This window comes from Bos grunniens, chromosome 7 (assembly GCF_055505025.1).
Source record: "Bos grunniens cultivar Pamir isolate PY7600 chromosome 7, Bosgru_T2T1.0, whole genome shotgun sequence".
Classification (NCBI taxonomy): domain Eukaryota; kingdom Metazoa; phylum Chordata; class Mammalia; order Artiodactyla; family Bovidae; genus Bos; species Bos grunniens.
In genome coordinates this window covers 5,104,004-5,124,084 of record NC_141171.1, presented here as the reverse complement: position 1 = coordinate 5,124,084, position 20,081 = coordinate 5,104,004, and the positions used below count along the sequence as shown (strand labels likewise).

The 20,081-nt window shown below is 57.4% G+C and overlaps 2 protein-coding genes across 2 annotated transcripts; both read right to left on the bottom strand.

Annotated features, from left to right (window-relative positions):
- Positions 1–1,150: 1,150 nt before the first annotated feature.
- Positions 1,151–6,128, bottom strand: CIST1 (colon, intestine and stomach enriched 1). Its single transcript, XM_086413581.1, has 4 exons — positions 5,919–6,128; positions 2,930–3,319; positions 1,414–1,565; positions 1,151–1,297 (listed from the first exon to the last, which is right to left on the bottom strand). Exons 1-4 carry the CDS (start codon positions 6,034–6,036, stop codon positions 1,250–1,252), a joined length of 708 nt encoding a protein of 235 aa, XP_086269707.1. The 5' UTR covers positions 6,037–6,128; the 3' UTR covers positions 1,151–1,249.
- A 954-nt stretch (positions 6,129–7,082) lies between these two features.
- LOC147368105 (uncharacterized) lies at positions 7,083–19,499 on the bottom strand. Its single transcript, XM_086408410.1, has 2 exons — positions 19,371–19,499; positions 7,083–18,276 (listed from the first exon to the last, which is right to left on the bottom strand). The coding sequence occupies exon 2, from the start codon at positions 18,244–18,246 to the stop codon at positions 7,168–7,170; it is 11,079 nt and encodes a 3,692-aa protein (XP_086264536.1). The 5' UTR covers positions 18,247–18,276; positions 19,371–19,499; the 3' UTR covers positions 7,083–7,167.
- Positions 19,500–20,081: the final 582 nt, after the last annotated feature.

Here is a 20,081-nt window from a genome sequence, read left to right as displayed (position 1 = left end):
TAGAGACTCCTGGAAGGTCCCCTTAGAAGGGAAAGCCCATAACCACCGCGGGCCCGAGCCCCAGGCCTGCCCCGCCCTGAACTCAGTTTTCCCTCCTGTACGAGGAGAGGGAAGAGAATGGATGCCTGGCTCAGACCTTGGGAAACGGGACTGAGATAATGGAGGGGTTGGGGGTGGTGGTGGCTGTTTTCTAAACTATTTATATTTGCTGTGTCAGGTCTTAGCTGTGATGTGCAGGCTCATCGTGCCACATGAGGGCTTAGCTGCCCCCTGGAATGTGGGATCTTAGTTCCCCAGCCAGGAATCGAACCCACATCCCCTGTATTGGGAGGCAGTTTCTTAACCACTGGACCACAAGACTGGGGCAGGGAGGGTGGGGATTGTTTTGACTCCCTGTTCTCTGCCTGCTTCTGGCCCTGTCCAGTCTCCAAGCCTTTGCACAGGCTGCTCCTGCCTCCTGCAGAGCCTCTCCCCCTGCTGATCTGCCCTCCTAAAGACCTGAAGTTGGATTTTGGCATTTGCTGCCTGAAAATGCCCCCACGGTGTTCTGGCTAAAACTCATACTCTTTCCCATAGCCCACCTGGTGCTCCACGTATCTCTCCCTCACCCAGCTCTGACCTCACTCATCTCCTTGTTTCCCAAACACCCCAAGTTCTTCCTACCTACCACAGGGCCTTTGCACTTGCTGTGCCTGCTCCCAGGCACGCCTTCCCTGGCGTTCCCCACAGTGGCCCCGTTCTCTCTTTCAGGTCTCAGCACAAACATCACCTTCCAGGGAACTCCCTGGTGGTCCAGTGGTTAGGAACTCCATGTTCTCACTCCTGAGGGCCTGGGTTCAATCCCTGGTTGGGGAACTAAGATCCCACAAGCTGCATGGTATGGCCGGGGAAAACAGTATCACCTTCCAGAGAGACCTCCCTGCCCTCTCGGCAAACCTGGGCACACAGGACCCTGGGATCCAGCTGCAACCCCACTGTGCGGCCCTCAGCCATTTGAAATTACATCAATTGATTACCTGGCTGCTGTCGGTCTTCCCTCTTGAGACTGTGGGCTCCATAATGGTGGAGAAAGGGTCCCCACCCACTGTGACCCCAGCACAGAGTAGACACTCTAAAATGTTTGTCAAACGAATCCATGACTCAAGATGCCTCAGAGGAATGATAGGGGCTTTATTCCCACAAGCTTTGCCCCTCGCCAGATGCCCCAGCCTCATCCAAGTCCCTCTCCCTCAGCTTCAAAGATCGAAGATCACGGCAGTGTGTGATGGGCAGAAGATGACCTTCGGCTCACAAGCCCCTGAAGGAGGAACACACACGAGGGGGTGTTCAGGGACCAGCAGTCTCTGCAGCAGGGGCCTGCCCTGCCTGAGAGGGCACCCCCACCCCAGTGCAGCCTTCCCCCGCCATGGATACCTCATCCAGCTTCTGGAACTCAGAAACCCCGTTGTGACAGCGCCTCACTGCCATGATCGCACCTCCGATGAGCAAAGCAGACACTAGTAGACACACGGCCACCACCACACCAGGGTTCCTGTGCAGCCTGGGAACCCCAGAGTCACCTGGAGCTGAAGGGAGGAGCCCTGAGTCAGCCACAGCACCAAATTCTTCTAAGACAGACACACCAGGGCCCCAGGGCCTTTTTTTTTTTTTTAACTGTGCTGTGAGGCATGTGGGATCTTAGTTCCCTGAATCGAACCCACATCTCCTGCAGTGGAAGTATAGAGCCCGGGGCCTTTAAGTCCTTTCTCAGGACTCGATGCTTACTTCCCTCTCTAGTGGCTGCTGTAACTATCTTTTCAAGCACATTTTTTTACCCTTTTACTTTCACTTTTGTTTTTCTCTTTCTTTTCTTTTGAATAGACTTGTCTACAAGGCATTCGTTTTCTTTGCTGTGTTCCCACTCCACTCTTGGCCATTTCTGGGAGTTCTTGCAAAGTGAAAAAAAAAAAAAAAATCAACCTAAAACTCAATTCCCAAATGCAGTGTCTTTCTGAGGATATGTACAGAATTTGACACTTTGTAAAGATGGTTTTATATCCTGTGACTTTAAGCAAAATGTTTTTATTTATAGCAAACTGTTATTAAATTTATAGCAAAATGTTATTATACTTCATGTTTGCAGTCTTCTTTGCATGTTTTGGAGACAACATATTATTTTGAATGATAGATTTTTCTAGACTCTCTAAAAAATGCTTGGACCCCAGGGACCCTGTATAACCACACTGTGCAAATTCCCCACCCTCACCACCCCAGCTAGTACCCCACTCACCCCATTCCAGCCACCTCACTTCTCCTTGGTTGCTCCTCAGATGCCCCACGAACAGTCCTACCCCAGGGTCTTTGCACTTGCTGTGCTCACTGCCTATCCTGTTTCCCTCTAGGTACCGGCATGGTTCCTTCCTTCACCTCCTTCAAACTAAGACCTCTGCCGAGTAGGCTTTTAAAATTTCAAATCCTTTGCCTTCACGTTTCGACCCTTTATCCTGCTCTACTTTGTTCTTTTATAAACAAATTTACTTATAACCTATCTTCCAACATAACTGTTTCCCGCAATAGATGCTTAATAAAATGTGCTTGGGATGAAGGTCTGAAGAGGCTTAGGTGATGGGAGGTGAGGGGGTGGGGTGGGGAAGAGGCCCATCCCAGCACATTCTTAGGACTGTGTTTCCCCCTGGTGGCCAATCCCAGAACTGCAACTTGGTACCCCCAACCATCCCCCCTTCAGTCTCTCAGCCTTGTCCCACTCTTTGCGACCCTATGGACTGCAGCACTCCAGGCTTCCCTGACCCTCGCCATCTCCCAGCGCTTGCTCAAACTCATGTCCATTGGAGCGGTGATGCCATCCAACCATCTCGTCCTCTGTCATCCCCTTCTCCTCCTACCTTCAATCCTTCCATCCCCCTCCAGGCCCCAATGTCCCAATACTCACCATAACCAGAGGTCTCGAATGTCTGGTCAGTGGTGGCCAAGGACACAGAGGGAGGCCCCGTGCTGGGCTTGGGGTGAGTGGGACTCCAAGGCAGGGTGGCCAAGGAGACAGAACCCAGGGAGGGGGAGGTGACGGTGTGCTCCGAACTGGGGGAGCCAGAGCTGGGATGGGTGTCTGGCTCTGGTTGTGAGGAGGTGGGCTGGGTGGTGGAGGTTGTCCCTGAATTTGAGGGGCTGTGGGAGATTGTGGACTCTGAACTAGAGCTGTTGGGATGGGATGTGGAGGCCGTCTCTGGCTTCTCTTGGCTGGTTTGCTTTTCCCACACAGTAGGGGAGCTGGAGCTGAAGGAAGAAGTCAGAGGTTTGGAAGTCAAGTTGTCCGTCTCTGAGGCTGTAACATGTGGAAAGAAAACACCATTGGGGTGTAGGAAGGAGATGATTAGGAACAAGGATATGCAACCCTGGCCCCAACCCGCCAGATGCCTCTTTCCCTATTATGCCAGTAGACCACACCCACCACTTAGGGAGACTTGGAGGGATTAGTGCACGGTGGGAGTGCTCAGTGGGAAACTAAGGTGTTGGTGTCTGAAGTTCCTCATCTGAGTTCCCACAGCCAGCATTTCAGTCTGGGGTGGACCCTCCCTGCCCCCTACTCTTCTTCAGGGCTCTGGAACTCTTCTGGATATAGGGAATGGCTGCCAACCCAGGCAGCATGCTGGGTAACTCTTTCAACCCTTCTGGGACTCAGTTTCCTTATCTGTAAAATGGACATCACAGAAAGTCAGTCTCTGAGAGCACACGCAGGTCTGATACTCAGTGACGCTGGGCAGCAGAGATCCATCTTTGAGCTCCCAGAGAGTATCGACCCTAATCTCCTTTCCCAGGTACCTGGAAGGTCCCCATGGCTAAACTCAAGGTTTTAATGGGGGCACTGAGGCCTGAGCTCTAAGAACAGTCAGCAGATATTCATTGGAAGGATTGATGCCATAGCTGAAGCTCCAATACTTTGGCCACCTGATGCCAAGAGCCGACTCATTGGAAAAGACCCTGATATTGGGAAAGATTGAAGGCGGGAGGAGAAGGGGATAACAGAAGAAGAGATGGTTGGATGGCATCACCGACTCAATGGACATGAGTTTGAGCAAGCTCCGGGAGAAAGTGAAGGACGGGAAAGCCTGGCGTGCTGCCGTTCGTGGGGTCACAAAGAGTCAGACACGACTGAGCAACAAGACTCTAGAACCTCTGCTACCTTGCTCTAGCTGCTCCCTAGCTTCAAGCCAAGGGGCCAGGCTGAGGGTGGGTAAAGATTTCATGGGCCACCTCCCACAATTACTTCCTTCCCAGTTCCAGGCTGCTGGTAAACTTAACTGATTGCAAGTTCATTCATCAACCATATCTTGCCACACCCAATCCACTCTGCCCTGGGTGGATCTTTGTGCTTGCCTCACCCTAAGCAGCACAAATGAGGAAATAACATCTGGCCCTGGCCCCAGGAGGGGGCTGGGTCCTCATGCAGACCCCATTTCTCTACCCAGTTTCCCAGTTCCTGAGGGGATGACAGATGAGTCTGGAAGGAGACATGGTGTACTGGCCTGACTTCATCCTCATTTCACAGGTGGGGAACTGAGGCTCACAATGGTAGAGTGTCTGGCCCACAGTGACTGGGAAGTAAGAAGGCTCTTCAACCATCTCCAGGGGAGAGTAGCATGGAAGTATATTCACTTCCACATGTAAAATAGACAGCCCACGGAAATCTGTATGACTCAGGGAACTCAGACTGGGGCTCTAACAACCTAGAGGGGTGGGAAGGGGTGGGAGGTGCGAGGAAGGTTCAAGAGAGAGGGGACATATGTACACCTAAGGCTGATTGATGTTGATGTTTGGGAGAAATGAAACCAATATTGTAAAGCAATTATCCTTCAATTAAAAATAAAGTAAAAAACAAAACAAAACCTCCAAGCCGTCAAGGACTAAGAGTCCAGCCTGCTCAAACTGTCTCCTACCATTGAGAAGGAATCCAGATGACAGGTTTCAGCTGAAATGAAGATGACTCAGGGGCCACAGTGGACCCCAAGCCAAGAGAGACCTCTGAGGAGTTGTACTTCTAAAGCAAACTAAGGCAAACTGGAAAGAGGAGGTTGTGGAGGACATAAGCTCCGCTGAGTGCCTGGCACAGACAGGGCACTCGTGAGCTGCTGGAAAGTCGACCAGAAGGTAAAGTGGGGCTGAGTCTATGCACCATGCCAGGACTTTGCTTTGCCCAGAGACTCCTAGACCAGGAGGCTGGCGTGAGTCAAGTCAGTTGGTTTAATCTGGGTCTGGCACAGGTTAGGAAATGTGGCTTGTCTGAGCCTCAGTTTCCTGAGCTATGTGGTCCTTCTGAGTAAAGCTTTTGTCTGCTATGAGAATCTCATTTGTGGTGGCCTCCACTCTGATATTCTAGGTTTGGGGCTGGGACACTGGTCAGAGACTTGATGCGGTGGAAAGGATGGGGGCCATGGATGCAAGAAATTCAACTCTTCTCCACCCCAGGAGTTATCTTACAGGGAAACAGAAAGAAATTAAGTCAGGGGCCAAGAACCTCCCGCTGGGAGCCATGGATGTTCAGTGAGCAGGAAGTAAGCCCTTCTCCCGCCCGCATCCCCATGGTCCCTGGGTTCTCACCCTTCTCCCTTTGGGGGCTGGCTAAGAGAAATTGAGATTGGGAACGGAACCTCAAGTTGGGTAGGCGGCATTCACCAGCCTGTCGCTGTTCATGTAACGCTGGGGTGGCAGACCTGGCACCCTCAGGACTGGGGTGAGGTGGGGGGATGGAGGGGCTGGTGCTCCCGCTGTTCTTACTTCCAGGAGGAGCAACAGCTCCGGGCGAGGAGGGGGGTGGGGGGCGGTGGCAGACTAGTGTGGCCTGAGGGAGGTGTCCAGACACCAGGTGTGCGACTAGGCCACTTCCCCCTCCAGCTTCCTGGAAGCCGGATCTTACCTGTTCTTACCTGTAGAGGTGGCCGTGGGAACAGAGGAACTCGTATCAGAAGCTTTCAGCAGGAGCAGCAGAGCCAGCAATAGAAGCGGCGGCGGCGGCGGCGGCAGCGGCGGCTGGGAGCTCGCCATTCTTGCGAGAGGAGAGGGGGAAAGACGGGCTCCGCACAGGTGTGTGGCCAGGTGCCCGCTCTTTACACCTGCGCGCCCCCTGCTGTCGGCGCGCGGCACTGCTCAGGGCCGAGGCGGAGGCGGGGCCTCCGGACGCAGGGCATGTGAGGGGCGCTACTGTTCACCGGGGCTGATATTCCTGACTTCCCCCTCCACCTTTCCTGACAAATCCTCTTGGTTCATGACCCCAAAGCGTTACACTCTGCCTGTCCCCTCAGGGGACTTCCCAAGTGGCGCGAGCGGTAAAGAATCCGTCTGCCAATGCAGGAGACGCAAGAGACTGGCAGGTTCGATCCCTCGGTCGGGAAGATCCACTGGAGCAGGGCAGGGCAACCCACTCCAGTATTCTTGCCTGGAGAATCCCATGGACAGAGGAGCCTGGTCGTCCGTGGGGTCAGTGTGGGACACGACTCAAGTGACTTGGCACGCACACACGTCTCTCCAGGACACCCTTGCCCCTCCTACCTTCCACTGAAGCCCCCACCACTCTGCTGCCCCCTATGCCTTTCCCAAGCCCATGCTGTCACCCCCATGCCCCTCTGCTTGGCCAGGCGGCCCCCTCTGGGTGCCCCCAGGCCCCTCCCTCTGCCGTGTCCCTGATCCCACCTGCATCCAGCTCTCTCTCACCTACACTGGGGCCCCTTGAGGGTGGCCCAGCATCCCCCCAAGTCAAGATGTGGCTGGAAGCCTCTAGGATTTTCTAGGAACAAGGGCCTCATGGTGGCCATTCCAAGTCAGGCTCCCCAGACAATGGCTTCTGGGGTGCTTCCGTCCACAACTGACTGGACGCTGCCCTGCTCGCCCTGGATGAATACAGTGGCACAAGTGAGTCCAGGCTGGCTGCCCTGACCTCCGCAGAAGGCTTAGGGTCCCGATTCCAGGCACAGACCCCAGGTGCCTGCGGCGTGGCTGAAAGTTTTGCACCCCTCCGGTCCAGGATGTTCTAGGGCCCCCAGATTCCCACCCCACACCATGCCCAAGACGCCCACCCGCACAGGAGGCCAAGATCCAGGCTGTGGAGGGCTTTATTCATGAAACCCAGAGAGCCACGCGGCCCCTCCCCTGGCATCCCCCCACCAGTAAGCCAAGGTCCTAGACGCCTGGCCACTGCGTGTGTCGTGAGTTGTCCCACACCGCTGGCCCCAGGAGCGCGTCCGTGGTGAGGGAGGCCCGGGTGCTGTGGCCGCGCCAGGTGGCTTGAAGCATCTTGGCTGCGTCCTGTTGCTGCTTCAGCCGACGACGCATGACGAAGCCCCTCCAGGCAGACTGGATGGCCGTGGCCGCCTTGGTCTGATGATGGGGTGGCCGCCGAAGGCTCTGGGCGGTTGACTGGGTCAGGCAGCCCCGTGGCACACCGGCCTGGCTGGCAGCACCCCGGCCCGTGCCATGCACCACCCGGGTGGGCAGCGTGTGGCCGCACATGTGGCATGTGCGGGGGCTGGAACCCACAAGCATCACCACGCTGGGTGGGCTTCCGAGTCCGGAGGTCAGGGACTGGCAGAGAGCACAGACATGGGGCTGGCAGGACTGGAAGCAGCGGTGGTCAGACGTCGTCCTAGCCCCACTGCCGGTCTTAGCCCACACGTTCTGGAGCAGCATTTGCTGGGTGCGGCTCTGGCGGATGACGAAGCCTCTCCACGCAGCCTGGATGATGGTGGCAGCTCGGCAGAGGCGGGCCAGGTCCCGCCGCACACAGTAGCCACGCCAGGCAGCCTGGATGATGATGGCCCACTGGTGCCACACCTTGATGGTACGGCGCACCAGGAAGCCACGTGCACACGCCTGGATGATGACCGCCGCGTGGATGATTATCTTCTCTACAGCCTGCACTGATGCCACCAACTCCCTCGGCTGTCTGGGGTCCACCGCTGCCTTGCTGCCCATGACATCCCAGGGCACAGTGCCCCCAGCTGGCTCCCAAGCGCCTCCAGGGGCCACGGTGCTGCCCCTGGGTCCAACTGCTATGCTGGGGATGGTAGAATTCCTCGCTTGGCCACCAGACATGGCAGTGTCCTCCGGGCCCTGGAGTACAGCGGGAGTCAGGGACATCTCGAGACTGTCAGCTGGAGTCAGGGATGCCCTGAGACTGTCAGCTGGGGTCAGGGGCACCCCAAGTTGGTCAGCCGGAGTCAGGGATGCCCCCAGATGATCAGCTGGAGTCTGGGATGCCCCAACACTGTCAGCCGGAGTCAGGGACGCCCCGAGACTGTCAGCTGGAGTCAGGGATGCCCTGAGATGGTCAGCCGGAGTCAGGGATGCCCCAAGACTGTCTGCTGGAGTCAGGGATGCCCCGAGACTGTCAACCGGAGTCAGGGATGCCCCAAGATGGTCAGCTGGAGTCAGGGACGCCCCAAGACTGTCTGCCGGAGTCAGGGATGCCCCAAGATGGTCAGCTGGAGCCAGGGACCCCCCCAGATTGTCAGCTGCAGTCAGGGATGCCCCGAGACTGTCAGCTGGGGTCAGGGGAAACCCAAGTTGGTCACCCGGAGTCAGGGACGCCCCCAGATGGTCAGCTGGAGTCTGGGACGCCCCAAGACTGTCAGCCGCAGTCAGGGACGCCCCTAGACTGTCTACTGGAGTCAGGGATGCCCCAAGATGGTCAGCTGGAGTCAGGGATCCCCTAAGACTGTCTGCCGGAGTCAAGGATGCCCCAAGATGGTCAGCTGGAGCCAGGGACGCCCCAAGACTGTCACCCAGAGTCAGGGATGCCCCAAGATGGTCAGCTGGCATCAGGGACGCCCTGAGACTCTCAGCAGGAGTCACAGAAGTTCCAAGAATGCCAGCGGGAGTCTCGGATGCCCTGAGACTCTCTGCAGGAGCCATGAAGCTAAGGGAAATTGGAGACGCCTGCGGCAACTCCTGCCTAAAAAGGGGCCGCCGGGAACCCCTCGGTGAAGACTCATAACCCAGAGACACCCTCCGAATCCCAGGGTTCTGCTTAGAGCTGGCCATGCCCTGTGCCAGCTCATTAGTGTGGATTATTGGCGTTAAGGCTGGCGGTGCATGCAGGGAATGTTTAGGAAATTTCTGCGAGGACTCGGGGGCATCCTGCTGCTCCTGACCGGAGGGCACAGTCCCAGCTGCAGAACTGTCTGGCTTTTCTGGTACAGAAATAGCATGCATGGACCTGAAGGATGTTCTAGGGCCAAGGGGCCTGTGGCCATTCTGAATCAGACCGCCAGCCACTGTCTTCTGGGGTGCGCTGGGAATGGCTTCCTTCTGGAAACCACTGTACGTCATCTTTCTAAACAGGGATGGATGAGGTGAAACACGTGGCTGTGACCTCCGGGAAGTTCTTGGGGTCCCCGTCCAAGCCACAGACCCTGGGTGTAGACCGGTGGCCGCAGTATTGTCAGGGGTCGGCTTGGGTGACCCTGAGACTCCAGTAGAAGCCATGATCCCACGGGACTGGTGAGTCATTGAGGGGCTCTGAGGCAGTATATGAGCCACCAAAGCCTTTTGATAAGCCGAGGGGCTCCGGAGTGTAGTGTGAGAGCTTGACGGCTGCGGGTGAGCCAGTGGGGCCCCAGTGCCCGTGATGGGCACCGTCTGCACACTGGGGCTGGCAGCCGCAGTGTGGGAACCAGGGGCCACCAAATTGGTCTCTGACCTCTGCTGCAGGGTTGGGGTGCCACTACTGACCGTGGAGGGCTTGGCAAGACTCGGCGACTGGGGAAGGACAGAGGCCACACTGCTGGGCATTGACTTAGCTTGGCCGGGAGCTACCTCCTCCAATAGCGGCCTCTGGTCTTTGGGAAGAGCCTCATTCTCTACAGGGAATTCTTGGCTGTAGTCAGTGTCTATTGCCAGGGGACTATGGTATATCCATGGGGTTGCCGCAAGGACTTCGGACCCCTGCCTGGATACGGACCCCTGGGGAGGAGCCCTGCCCGGGTCCTCTGGCCTCATCACAGTCTTGGGATCTGTGGTCTCAAATGCCGTCACCACCCCAATGGCCTGGTTCAACTGGGAGGCTCTTTGCAGAACCGAAGGCACTTGGTATACTCCACCGGCCGTGCCAGGAGCTTCCTGGAGGGGAGCTTGAGCCAGGCCAGGGGGATGGGATGCCTGCAAGGTGGTTGTGGACCCTTCCCCTGCCAGGCCCCCATGGTATGGACGAGGAGAGATTCCAATCAGCAGGGACCCCTGGGGAAGGCTCGGGGCCACGTCTCCGACTGTGGAGGGTGGACTGGCTGTACTAGCCATGGCCTCCAGAACTAGGTTCTGACTCAGTCCCCCAGGCATAGATGCTGTGTCCACAGTAGAGTTCACAGGACAAGGAGGGATTCTGGAGTCCACTGCACCTAGCACTGAATCTAAGAGCAGGTCCGGAGCACTTAGACTAGCTGACGGCTTCACCGAGAGACCTTGCTTCTTCCCGTCACTGCCAGATGCTGCAATCAGACTGGGGGACACTGAAGTCGCCACAGAACTCATAGGCACAGTTCTGGCCATGCCAGTTGCCCCAGACCCTGGAGGAAGGCCCTGGGCTACACTGCTGCTCATGGGATCTAGAGCAAGGCCCTGGCCCACGCCACCGATCACAGGCCCTGGGGGAAGGCCCTGACCCACGCCACCGATCACCGGCCCTGGGGGAAGGCCCTGGCACACGCCACCGATCACAGGCCCTGGGGGAAGGCCCTGGCCCAAGCCACCGATCACAGGCCCCGGGGGAGGGCCCTGGCCCACGCCACCGATCACAGGCCCCGGGGGAGGGCCCTGGCCCACGCCACCGATCACAGGCCCCGGGGGAGGGCCCTGGCCCACGCCACCGATCACAGGCCCTGGGGGAAGGCCCTGGCCCACGCCACCGATCACAGACCCCGGGGGAAAGCCCTGGCCCACGCCACCAATCACAGATCCCGGGGGAAGGCCCTGGCCCACGCCACCAATCACAGACCCAGGAGGAAGGCCCAGGCCCACGCCACCAATCACAGACCCAGGAGGAAGGCCCAGGCCTACGCCACCAATCACAGACCCAGGAGGAAGGCCTAGGCCCAGGCCACCAATCACAGACCCTGGGGGGAGACCCAGGCCCACACCACTGATCACGGACCCTGGGGGAAGAGTATGGACTACACCATTGACCACATAACCTGGTGGAAGGCTAGGGGCCACACAACTCAATATGGGCCCTGGAGGAAGGCTCTGGCCCATGCCTCTGATCATGGACCCTGGGGGGAGGGTAGAGGCCATGCCACCGGCTATAGAACCTGGGGCCACAGCACTGGGCATGCCCATTGCAGGCTCCTGGCTGATAACATCAGCTTGTTGGTAACTGCTGGAGATTGTGGACACAGAAGGACACCGGTGGTCCAGAGATACTGGAAGATCCACGCTGACCTGAGATATGCTGGGGCCCACACTGGTCACGGAAAACTTAGACGAACTCACACCCAGTCTACTGGACACTGAAGCCTGAGAGAAGCCAGGAGCCATCCTGGCCGATTCATGAGGCAAAGGGGCAGCAGCCACAGAGGCACGGGATGTCATGGGAGCCATGCCCCTGCTCATCTGAGATTGGCTTGGGCCCATGGCGGTAGCCACACTCCTCTGGCCCACCCTCCCCACTCTGCCAGGGGCCATGGGTACCTGAGACATACTTAGGAACATGCCAGTAGCCAGAGTCCCCCGAGACACATCTGGGAGCACTTCGGAGGCTGTGGCACCCTGGGATCTGCTCACAGACATGCCCCTCAACAGAGACACACTGGCTTCCTGGCCTAGACAAGAGTCCTCCCCACTGGCCACAGGCGCCTGGTAGAGGTTTGGAGCAGAAACGATGAGAGCAGGTTGTTCCGTTACTCTTGGGTGCCTCCCACCAATACCAGGCAGCTGATGAAAGCCCAGGGCCACCTCGCTGAACTCAGGGACCTGGGGATGCGGGGCCACCCCTCTGACCATCAGAGGATCTTGACGTGGGTCCACCCTAGCAGACACGGCTGGCTGGCTCAGACCCTGGCCCACGCCATTAGCCACTGATGCATATGGTGCACCTGAGGTGACTTCAATGGCAAAGGATGAATAATGCTGACTGGGAGCCACTGCATTCACCCTCGAGGATGGTAGATTTGGACTCACCCTAGGGGCCCAACTCGGCTGACTCATAGCACAACCTGCACCACTCATCACAGGTAGCTGGGCCAGGCTGGGGGTCCCCCTAGTGGCCACAGATGGCTGCGCTAGGCGGGGGGCCACCACACAAGTCATAGAAGGCTGGCCTAAGCTAGGAGCCATCCCACTGGTAAAAGATGGCTGGCTTTGGCAGGGGGATACTCCAAAGGTCAAAGATGGCTGGCTTAGGCTGGGGACAACCCCACCAGTCACAGATGTCTGGGTTAAGCTGCGGGCCACTCCAGTAATCACAGGTGGCTGGGCGAGGCTGGGGGCCACCCCACTGGTCACAGGTGGCTGGGCAGGGCTGGGGGCCACCCCACTGGTCACAGGTGGCTGGCTGAGCTTGGGATCCACCCCACTAGTCACAGCTGGCTGGGCAAGTGTGGAGGTCACCCCACTGGTCACAGGTGGCTGGGTGACGCTGGAGGCCACCCCACTGGTCATAGATGGCTGGGCGAGGCTCAGGGCCAGTCTGCAGGCCATCAGTGGCTGTGAAAAGCTGGGAACCACCCCCTCAACCATCAATGGCTGGCCTAGGCTGAGGGACACCTTCTTGGTCCTGGACATCTGGCCTAAGCTGGGAGTCACCTTATTGACCACTGATGGCTCAGATAGGCTGCTGGTCATTCTACTGGCCATAGAGAGCTGGCCTGGATTTGAGGCCACCTTACTGGCTACTACAGGCTGAGATAGGCATGAGGTCAACCTACCAGCCACAGCCGGCTGCTGATAGACAGTAGGGACCATGTTACTCGATGACAAACTTCTGGTCAACACAGTCCCATAGGGTGCCTGCGACAAACTCTCCTTCAGATTCATGGAACTCTGATCTGAGGACATGTCTTCCTCATCCTCTGAGTCCCAGTGCACACTCAGTGTCATGCGACTGGCCAGTGAGCTATGCTGTAGAATAGGGATCAGCTCTGAGTCTACAGAAGACTGGTGGTCATGGAGGCTCGGGGCCAGGTGCCTGTGACCTGCTCCCTCAGTCTCTTCCACACTCCTGGGTCCCTGGGACCTCTCCACGGCCTCTGCGGAGAGGAGAGCATCTAGATCAAAGTCCCTGTCCAAGCTGGCTTCCCAGGCCTCCTCATCCACCACGTCAACAGCGGCCATGCTGGCCACAGACATGGTGGAAAGGCCGAGTGAGCCGCAGCTGCGCAGCGAGCTCTGGGAATTGCTCATATTTAGGCCGTAGTCTGTGCAGCCCTGGGAGAAGCTTCTGGACAGGTCATTGTCTGGACCTTGTGGCATAGTGGCCACCAGTTCACTAGGTATATGGCCAGTTATCCGCTCCTGTGGGCCATGTGCCCTGGAAAGGCTACCCCGTGTTTGATTCTTCTCCTTCCCAGGGATGGCTGTTCGGGAAAGGGTGGGTGTCAGCTTATTGCCTGGGGAGACTTGGAACAGACCGGGGTCCACCTGACCCCGTCGCTTGGGTGCCCAGCAACGACCAGGAGCCACGGAGCCGGGCCAGGGACCTGGGGTTATGACGCAGGCCTTGGGGGCATGTACTTGTGCTTTGCTCACTGTGGCGACCTGTGGCGGAACTGGGGTCGCTTCTTTGGTCACCTGCCTAGGGCCCCTGCAGCCTCGTTTATGATTCGGGGACCATGTTCTCTGCACGGTCTCCTCGGGGACCACAGGTAGCTGTTGTGGAACTTTGGCCCCTTGGGGTTGGCCCCCACCGGGGGATGCCCTGCTGATCCCTGAGGGCTGACACCAGCAAACAGAACCCCCATAGTTGGTGGCACAGCTGTGGGAGTGGGTGCCGCTCCCACGACCTGTGGTGCTGGGAAGCTTGCCCGGTGCTAACCTGCACTCCCCTGGGGATGCCCTTGTGTGTGGGGCCACCCTGCTGACCACGTGTGGACTGTGGGTGCTTGTGGTTGAGCTGCCAGTGGCCAGTGACGGCTGGCTGGTGCTCGGGCCCACGCCATTGGCAAGGAGTGGCTGCCACAGACCGGAGGCCAGCTGTTGGTGGGGCATGTTGGACAAGTTGGGGTCCACATCACTCACCATTGGGCCGAGGGCTGATGCCAATTCACTCACCCTGGGGTGCAGGCACACTCTTTCCTCACAGTTCTTGAGGGTCAGGTACAGATTTAAGGGGCTTCTGCTGGGTCCCGTCTCCCATGACAGAGTGGGACCCAGGGCAGAAATAGGGGGATACTGGTGAATGGTCATCACCCCAGCAATCAAGGAGGCACCTACAGAGACCACGGATGAGCAGGGTGACCCCCCGAGCATAGCCCCATCCCCCCTCTCTTCCAAGAGCCCGGACGGCCAGCCTGTGACAAAACCCTCCCAGGCCCCACCCCAGGGAACCCTAACCTTGCTGGGCTGTAGTCTCATGGGGCCCAGGCTGGGCCCCCACGCGGCCGACAGGCTCCCCCTGCAGTCCTCCTCCACGGGGGCCGGCATCACGGTCATCCCACTTCCCATCGTTTTGGAGGCAGCCTTGGGGAGGCCGACTCCAGACCTCAGGGCCGCCTGAGAGAGAGATTGGCTGAGGACTGCACCCAGCTCACCCTGACACAGGGCCTGGCTCAAGGTGGCGCGCTCCTCCTCCGTCAGGGCCTTGCTAAGCACGTCCGCCAGTCTGCTCTGAATGGCCTTAGTCAGCTCGCCCCGGGACAGTGCGCGGGACAGGCTGGTGCCCAGCTCGCCCCAGGAGAGCGCCTTCACCAGCACCGTGCCCAGGATGCCCTGGGGCAAGGCCTTGGCCATCGTGGCTCCCAAGACTTCTTTGGACAGGGCCTGGTTCAGGGCCGCCCTCACTTCCCCCTGGGAGAGGGCTTTGGCCAGCAGGGCGCGGAGGTCCTCCTGCGAGCCCAGCACGGCGGCCAGCTCAGCACACAGGGAGGCGAGTTGGGAGGCCGCTAGCTCCTCCTGGCTGGGCGGGGGTGCGCTGGTGGTTGACGGCTGGGCCCGGGCAGCCCTGCCGTCCCCCCAGGATTCAGCGTTGCACGTGGTGTGGCCAGCAGAGGCCAGCAGAGGCACCAGCGTGTTCTGGGTCTCAGAGGCCCCCTGGTGCAGGCCCAGGGTGGCCTTGCCCTGCACGTAGCTGTGGGATGGGAGCTGGGTCAGTCTGTCTTCTGGCTTGGCTCGGGGCAGAGCGCCAATGTGCTGGCAGGGCTGGGTGGAAGCCTTGAAGCCCACCAGGAGTGGCTGCGACTGCGTCTTGCTGCTGAGTTCAGCAGCCTGGTGGGCCGCATAGAGGCTCTTGGCTGTATCTGTGACCAGCTGGGCCTGGGACTGCGCCTTTGTCAATCCGGTGGGGAGATGCCCTTGGGACTGTACCTTGATCACTGCTGTGGTCAGCTCTGCCTGGGACTGCGCCTTCATCAGCTTGGCGGGCAGGTGTGCCTGGGACGGTGTCTTAGACAGACACACACTCAGGTGTGGTTGGGCCACGGCGGCGGGGGGTTGGGCTTGTGGGTATCCTTGGCCCTGGGCCATGGTCAACTTGGCAGACACGTGCTCCTGGGGCAGGGCCTTAGTCAGCTCGGCCAGCAGATGGGCCTGAGGCGAGCCTGTGGTTGAACGAGGGGCCAGTTGCGCTTGAGGCAGACATGTGCTCAGAGGCGCCCCAGCGGTTCTCGCAGGCCCATACAGTTGGGATTGAACCTTCAAGATGTCCGTCCTCGGATGTGCCCACTTGTTCCTGTCGCTCGCCACTTTTGCCCAGGTCAGATCCCCGGGCATTTCCATGGCCATACTGGTGTCAGACATGGTTTCCGTTTTCCCTTGTTTCTGGGAGAAGGCCTTGATTTTCTCACCTTCCAAAGGAGGCCTGGCTGGAGGCTTGGGAGCCCCAGCCCCCGGATGTGACGGGGGAAAGCATTTCACTTTTCCCTCTGTCAAGTATGAGCGGGACGAGACCTTGACCGCCCTGGTCGCCTGTCTCGCGTTCACCATGGCCCTGGCCTTTGGTCCACTTAGACACGTGTGGGATGAGGTGTCGGAAATTCCAGCTGTCGCCGCTGCTGAAAACGGAGGCTTGAGGTTTCCAGCTGCTGACGGGGGCAGGCACAGGGTTTTGAGGATGGTGGCCACTGAGCGTAACTGAGCTGGAGTCTTGGTGATCATGGCCGCCAGGCGCGTCTGGGGAGGAGCAGTTTTCGCCACCGTGGCTCCTTGGAGCATCTGATGAGAGAGGGTCTTGGTCGCTGTAGCCACCTGACATGTCTGCAGTAGGGTCTTGGTTCCCGTGGGTGCTGGGTGCGTCTGGGGTGGCGTCTTGGTCAGCAAGGGCACTGCACACGCCTGGGGCGGGACTTTGGTCGCTGTGGCCGCAGGCCGTGTCTGAGTTGGAGACTTGATCATCGAGGCCAGCAGGCCTAGCTGGGGTGGGGCCTTCGTCATTGTGGCTGCCGGTCGTGTCTGGGGTGTAGTGTTGGTCATGGAGGTTGTTGGTCGCATTGCAGCTGGGGTCTTGGTCCCTTGGGTCACCGGGCAGGGCTGGGGTGGGGTTTTGGTGATGGTTATCATGGGCACTGGGCATGGCTGGGGTTGGATCTTACTCATCATGGCCGCCAGGCATGACTGGAGTGGGGTCTTGGTCGCTGTGGCTGGTGGGCACATCTGAGGTGGGATCTTGCCCACCGGGCGTTGGGGGTACACCTGGGGTGGGGCCTTGGTTATTGTGACAGTTGACATCGGGCATGGCTGGGGTAGGGTCTTGTTCATCATGGCTGCCAAGCACGACTGGAGTGGAGCCTTGATCATGGTGGCCGCCGGGCATGTCTGGGCCGCAGTCTTGGTCATGGGGGCTGCTGGGTCTGTCTCTGGTGGAATCTTGGCCATTGCAGCTGCCAGGTACATCTGGGGTGGGGTCCTGGCTATTGTTACCATGGGCACTGGGCAAGGCTGGGGCGAGGTCTTGGTTATCGTGGCTGCCGGGTACATCTGGAAGGGAGTCTTGCTCGTGGTCATAGTGGGCCCTGGCTGGGCGAGGGTCTTGGTTATCACAGGCGCTGGGCCTGTCTGAGGTAGCATTTTGAGGACCTCTGCTTCCGTGTGGACCTGGGTTTGGGTCTTGAATTGTCCTTGAACTGCCTGGGCGCACCTTGCAGATGGTGGTGGCCCCATGGCTCCTGCCTTGTTGGCTCTGGAAGTTATTTGCTTGGTCTTCATTGGGTCCCCTTCTACTTGGACAAGGCAGGTACTTCTGACTGTTCTTGTCATCAGGCATGGGCGGCACTTCGCATCGAGACTCATGGGACATGGAAGTTTGATGGCGACTGTCTGGTGTGGCAGGAAGGTGACGCTGGGGCCTCCGGCAGAGCACGTCCCAGGCGGTGACATGCCCTGGGACTGCAAAAGGGCCGGTTGGTGGGTATAAGTGGCCAGGCTGTCAGAGGAAGGGAACTGGGTCTCCTTGCTCACCATGGTGGGCTGGGCCAGAAGGGACTTGCCCTCTTCCGGATGCTGGAACCGCACCTGCTGGGGCGGGTGGTAAGGGATGTCGCGTTCCTCCACCTTCGCTTTTTTCTCCATCGCCTTGCCAGCCCGGAGGAGGCGCCTGGTGTTGAAGCGTCGCCAGGACGCCTGGATGGCCTTGGCCGCCATCATCTGCGAGATAAGCTTCTGCCGGAGGCGGTACCCCCTCCAACAGGCTTGAATCAGGGTGGCTGCGCGGGACACCATTATGTCCATTTCATCCACCAGGACATTCCTGAAGGCCTGGCTCTCCACCACAGCACGGAGGCGAGGGACACGACGAGCCACCGTCTTGTCCTTGTCAGGCTGTTCCAGAAGGGTCTCCTTGGAGGCAGGGGGTTCGCTCTGGGGCTGTGGATGCAGTGTTCCCGGTTTGTCTTGGAGACTGGGATCGGGCTGATAGGAGCTCTGCCCACTGGGTGACGCCTGTAGCTGTGAACACAGTGTCCTCATTCTATCTTGGAAATTGGGGATGGACTGATAGCTCTGCCCACTGGGTGACGCCTGTAGCTGTGAACACAGTGTCCCCATTCTATCTTGGAAATTGGGGATGGACTGATAGGAGCTCTGCCCACTGGGTGACACCTGTAGCTGTGTTGCTTGCTGCATTGTCTTGGTTCCTAGGCGGGTCGGCTCTGCCTGTGGGGGGCAGTAGGGAGGTGGTCAGGGAGGGGCGTCATGCAGACACGAGGCCTCCTAGCGGGGGCAGGTACTCACCCGCAGAACCTACATGTTCTTGTTCCTGGGATCTTGCCATCTTCCTCCTCCACTTGGCAGGTACTCCTTCCCAGTCACATGCCCGGGTGCCCTTTCGTACCCAGGCCACATCATCCTGTGGCTACTTCGACATCAGCACACAGGGCACATTCTCACCTGAACGCCTGACCACCTACCTGCTCTTCAACTTTCCTCTGTATCTGGAACACACTATAAGGACAGCACTGATCATACTGTTTTGGAAATATCCTGCCTGTGTCCGTGTGCATGGTGTGATTTGCTTTTTCCCACTGACTGATGGTATTCTGAATTCTTAGATGGTAGGAACCAAGCCTGACTCATTTCTGGGGCCGCATCTCAGGCACAGGGCCTGGGCTCCCAGTTGTGAAAAGGTAGATGTTCTGAGTGGCTAGCTTGGCTGTAAATGAATAGGGGAGCAGATTGAAGGTTGGATGGATAGATGGATGACTAGATCCTGAAGGGATAAATTAGTGGACGAATGAATATTGGATGGGTTGGAGGAACAGATAAGAGAGTTTGGGCTGAAAATGGGTGAGTAAATGAAGTTGATGAATGAATGGGCAAACAGATCAGTAAATAAGGAAATGGATGCATGGATGGATGGATGGATGAGAGCATAAACAGATAAATGGATGGGTGTCTGAGTAGCAGGATAGTTGGATAGATGGAGGGATGGAGGATAGATGAGTGGGTGAGTGAATAGATGGAAATGAGTAGATAAATGAGTGAGTGAATGATGAAAGGTAAAGGAATTGGTAAAGAGATCAATGAAAAGGAGGTGGATTGACGAATGGCTGGATGGGTCAGATGGGGGATAACATAGATGATGGATAGATCAATGACAGATGGAAGGATGGGTACAGGAAAAAACGAAGAGGTGACGAGATTTCAGAAGTATCCCGGTGCAGAGTATTCAGACGCTCAGGCAGCCCTGGAGCATAAGACACTTTCTTTACAGGAGTCCCCCCTTCTGGCTGGGACCACAGACTTCATACCTTGGAAGATCATAGAGTTGGAGGAGGAGCAGGAGAAGAAGGTGCAGTCTCAGAAGCCAGCTTGCAAGAAGCAGCAGCCTTCAGCCCTTCATCCCACGCAATGTGCAGCAACACTGCCCTGGGCTGACTCTGTCCCCAAGACCAAAATGAAGAGATGTGAAAACCAAAAAAAACCCCAAAAACCCCAAAAAACTAAATTCTATTTAAAAAACAAAACAAAACCTTTTTTGTTACTGCAAAGTTCACTTATTCAGAGGTAAAACTAGAGAAATAACAGTCAGGTCAAAGAGTAGGGTAAAGCCACCATCAAAAATTGGTATTTTGGGCGACTTCCCTGGTGGTTTAGTAGCTAATGTAGTGGCTAATTCTTGTGTCCAGTGGAGGGGACCTGGGTTCGATCCCTGGCCAGGGGACTAGATCCCAAATGCCTCAACTAAGTCTTGGTGCATCCAGATAAATAAATAAATCTTTTTTTTAAAAAATGGCATTTTGGCTATGACTGTCAGTGAATTTCCTCCATGTTCATGTCTTTGGATTAACAATGAAACATCAAAAACAAAGAATTTTAAGTCCAAAACTGAATGTGCAAGGAAGTTTATTCCTTTAAAAAAATTTTTTTTATTGAAATATAGTTGATTTCCAATGTTGTATTAGTTTCAGGTATATAGCAAAGTGATTCAGTTATATATACATGTCTATATTCCTCCTTAG

Bases quoted from the DNA above. Each gene is read 5' to 3' on its own strand.
- LOC147368105 (XM_086408410.1), bottom strand. From the start codon at position 18,246: ATGCAGCAAGCAACACAGCTACAGGTGTCACCCAGTGGGCAGAGCTCC.
- CIST1 (XM_086413581.1), bottom strand. From the start codon at position 6,036: ATGGCGAGCTCCCAGCCGCCGCTGCCGCCGCCGCCGCCGCCGCTTCTA. The intron at 3,320-5,918 runs GTAAGAACAGGT...CACATGTTACAG, and splicing joins TCCCACGGCCACCTCTACAG to CCTCAGAGACGGACAACTTG. The intron at 1,566-2,929 runs GTGAGTATTGGG...TCCTCCCTTCAG, and splicing joins ATTCGAGACCTCTGGTTATG to CTCCAGGTGACTCTGGGGTT.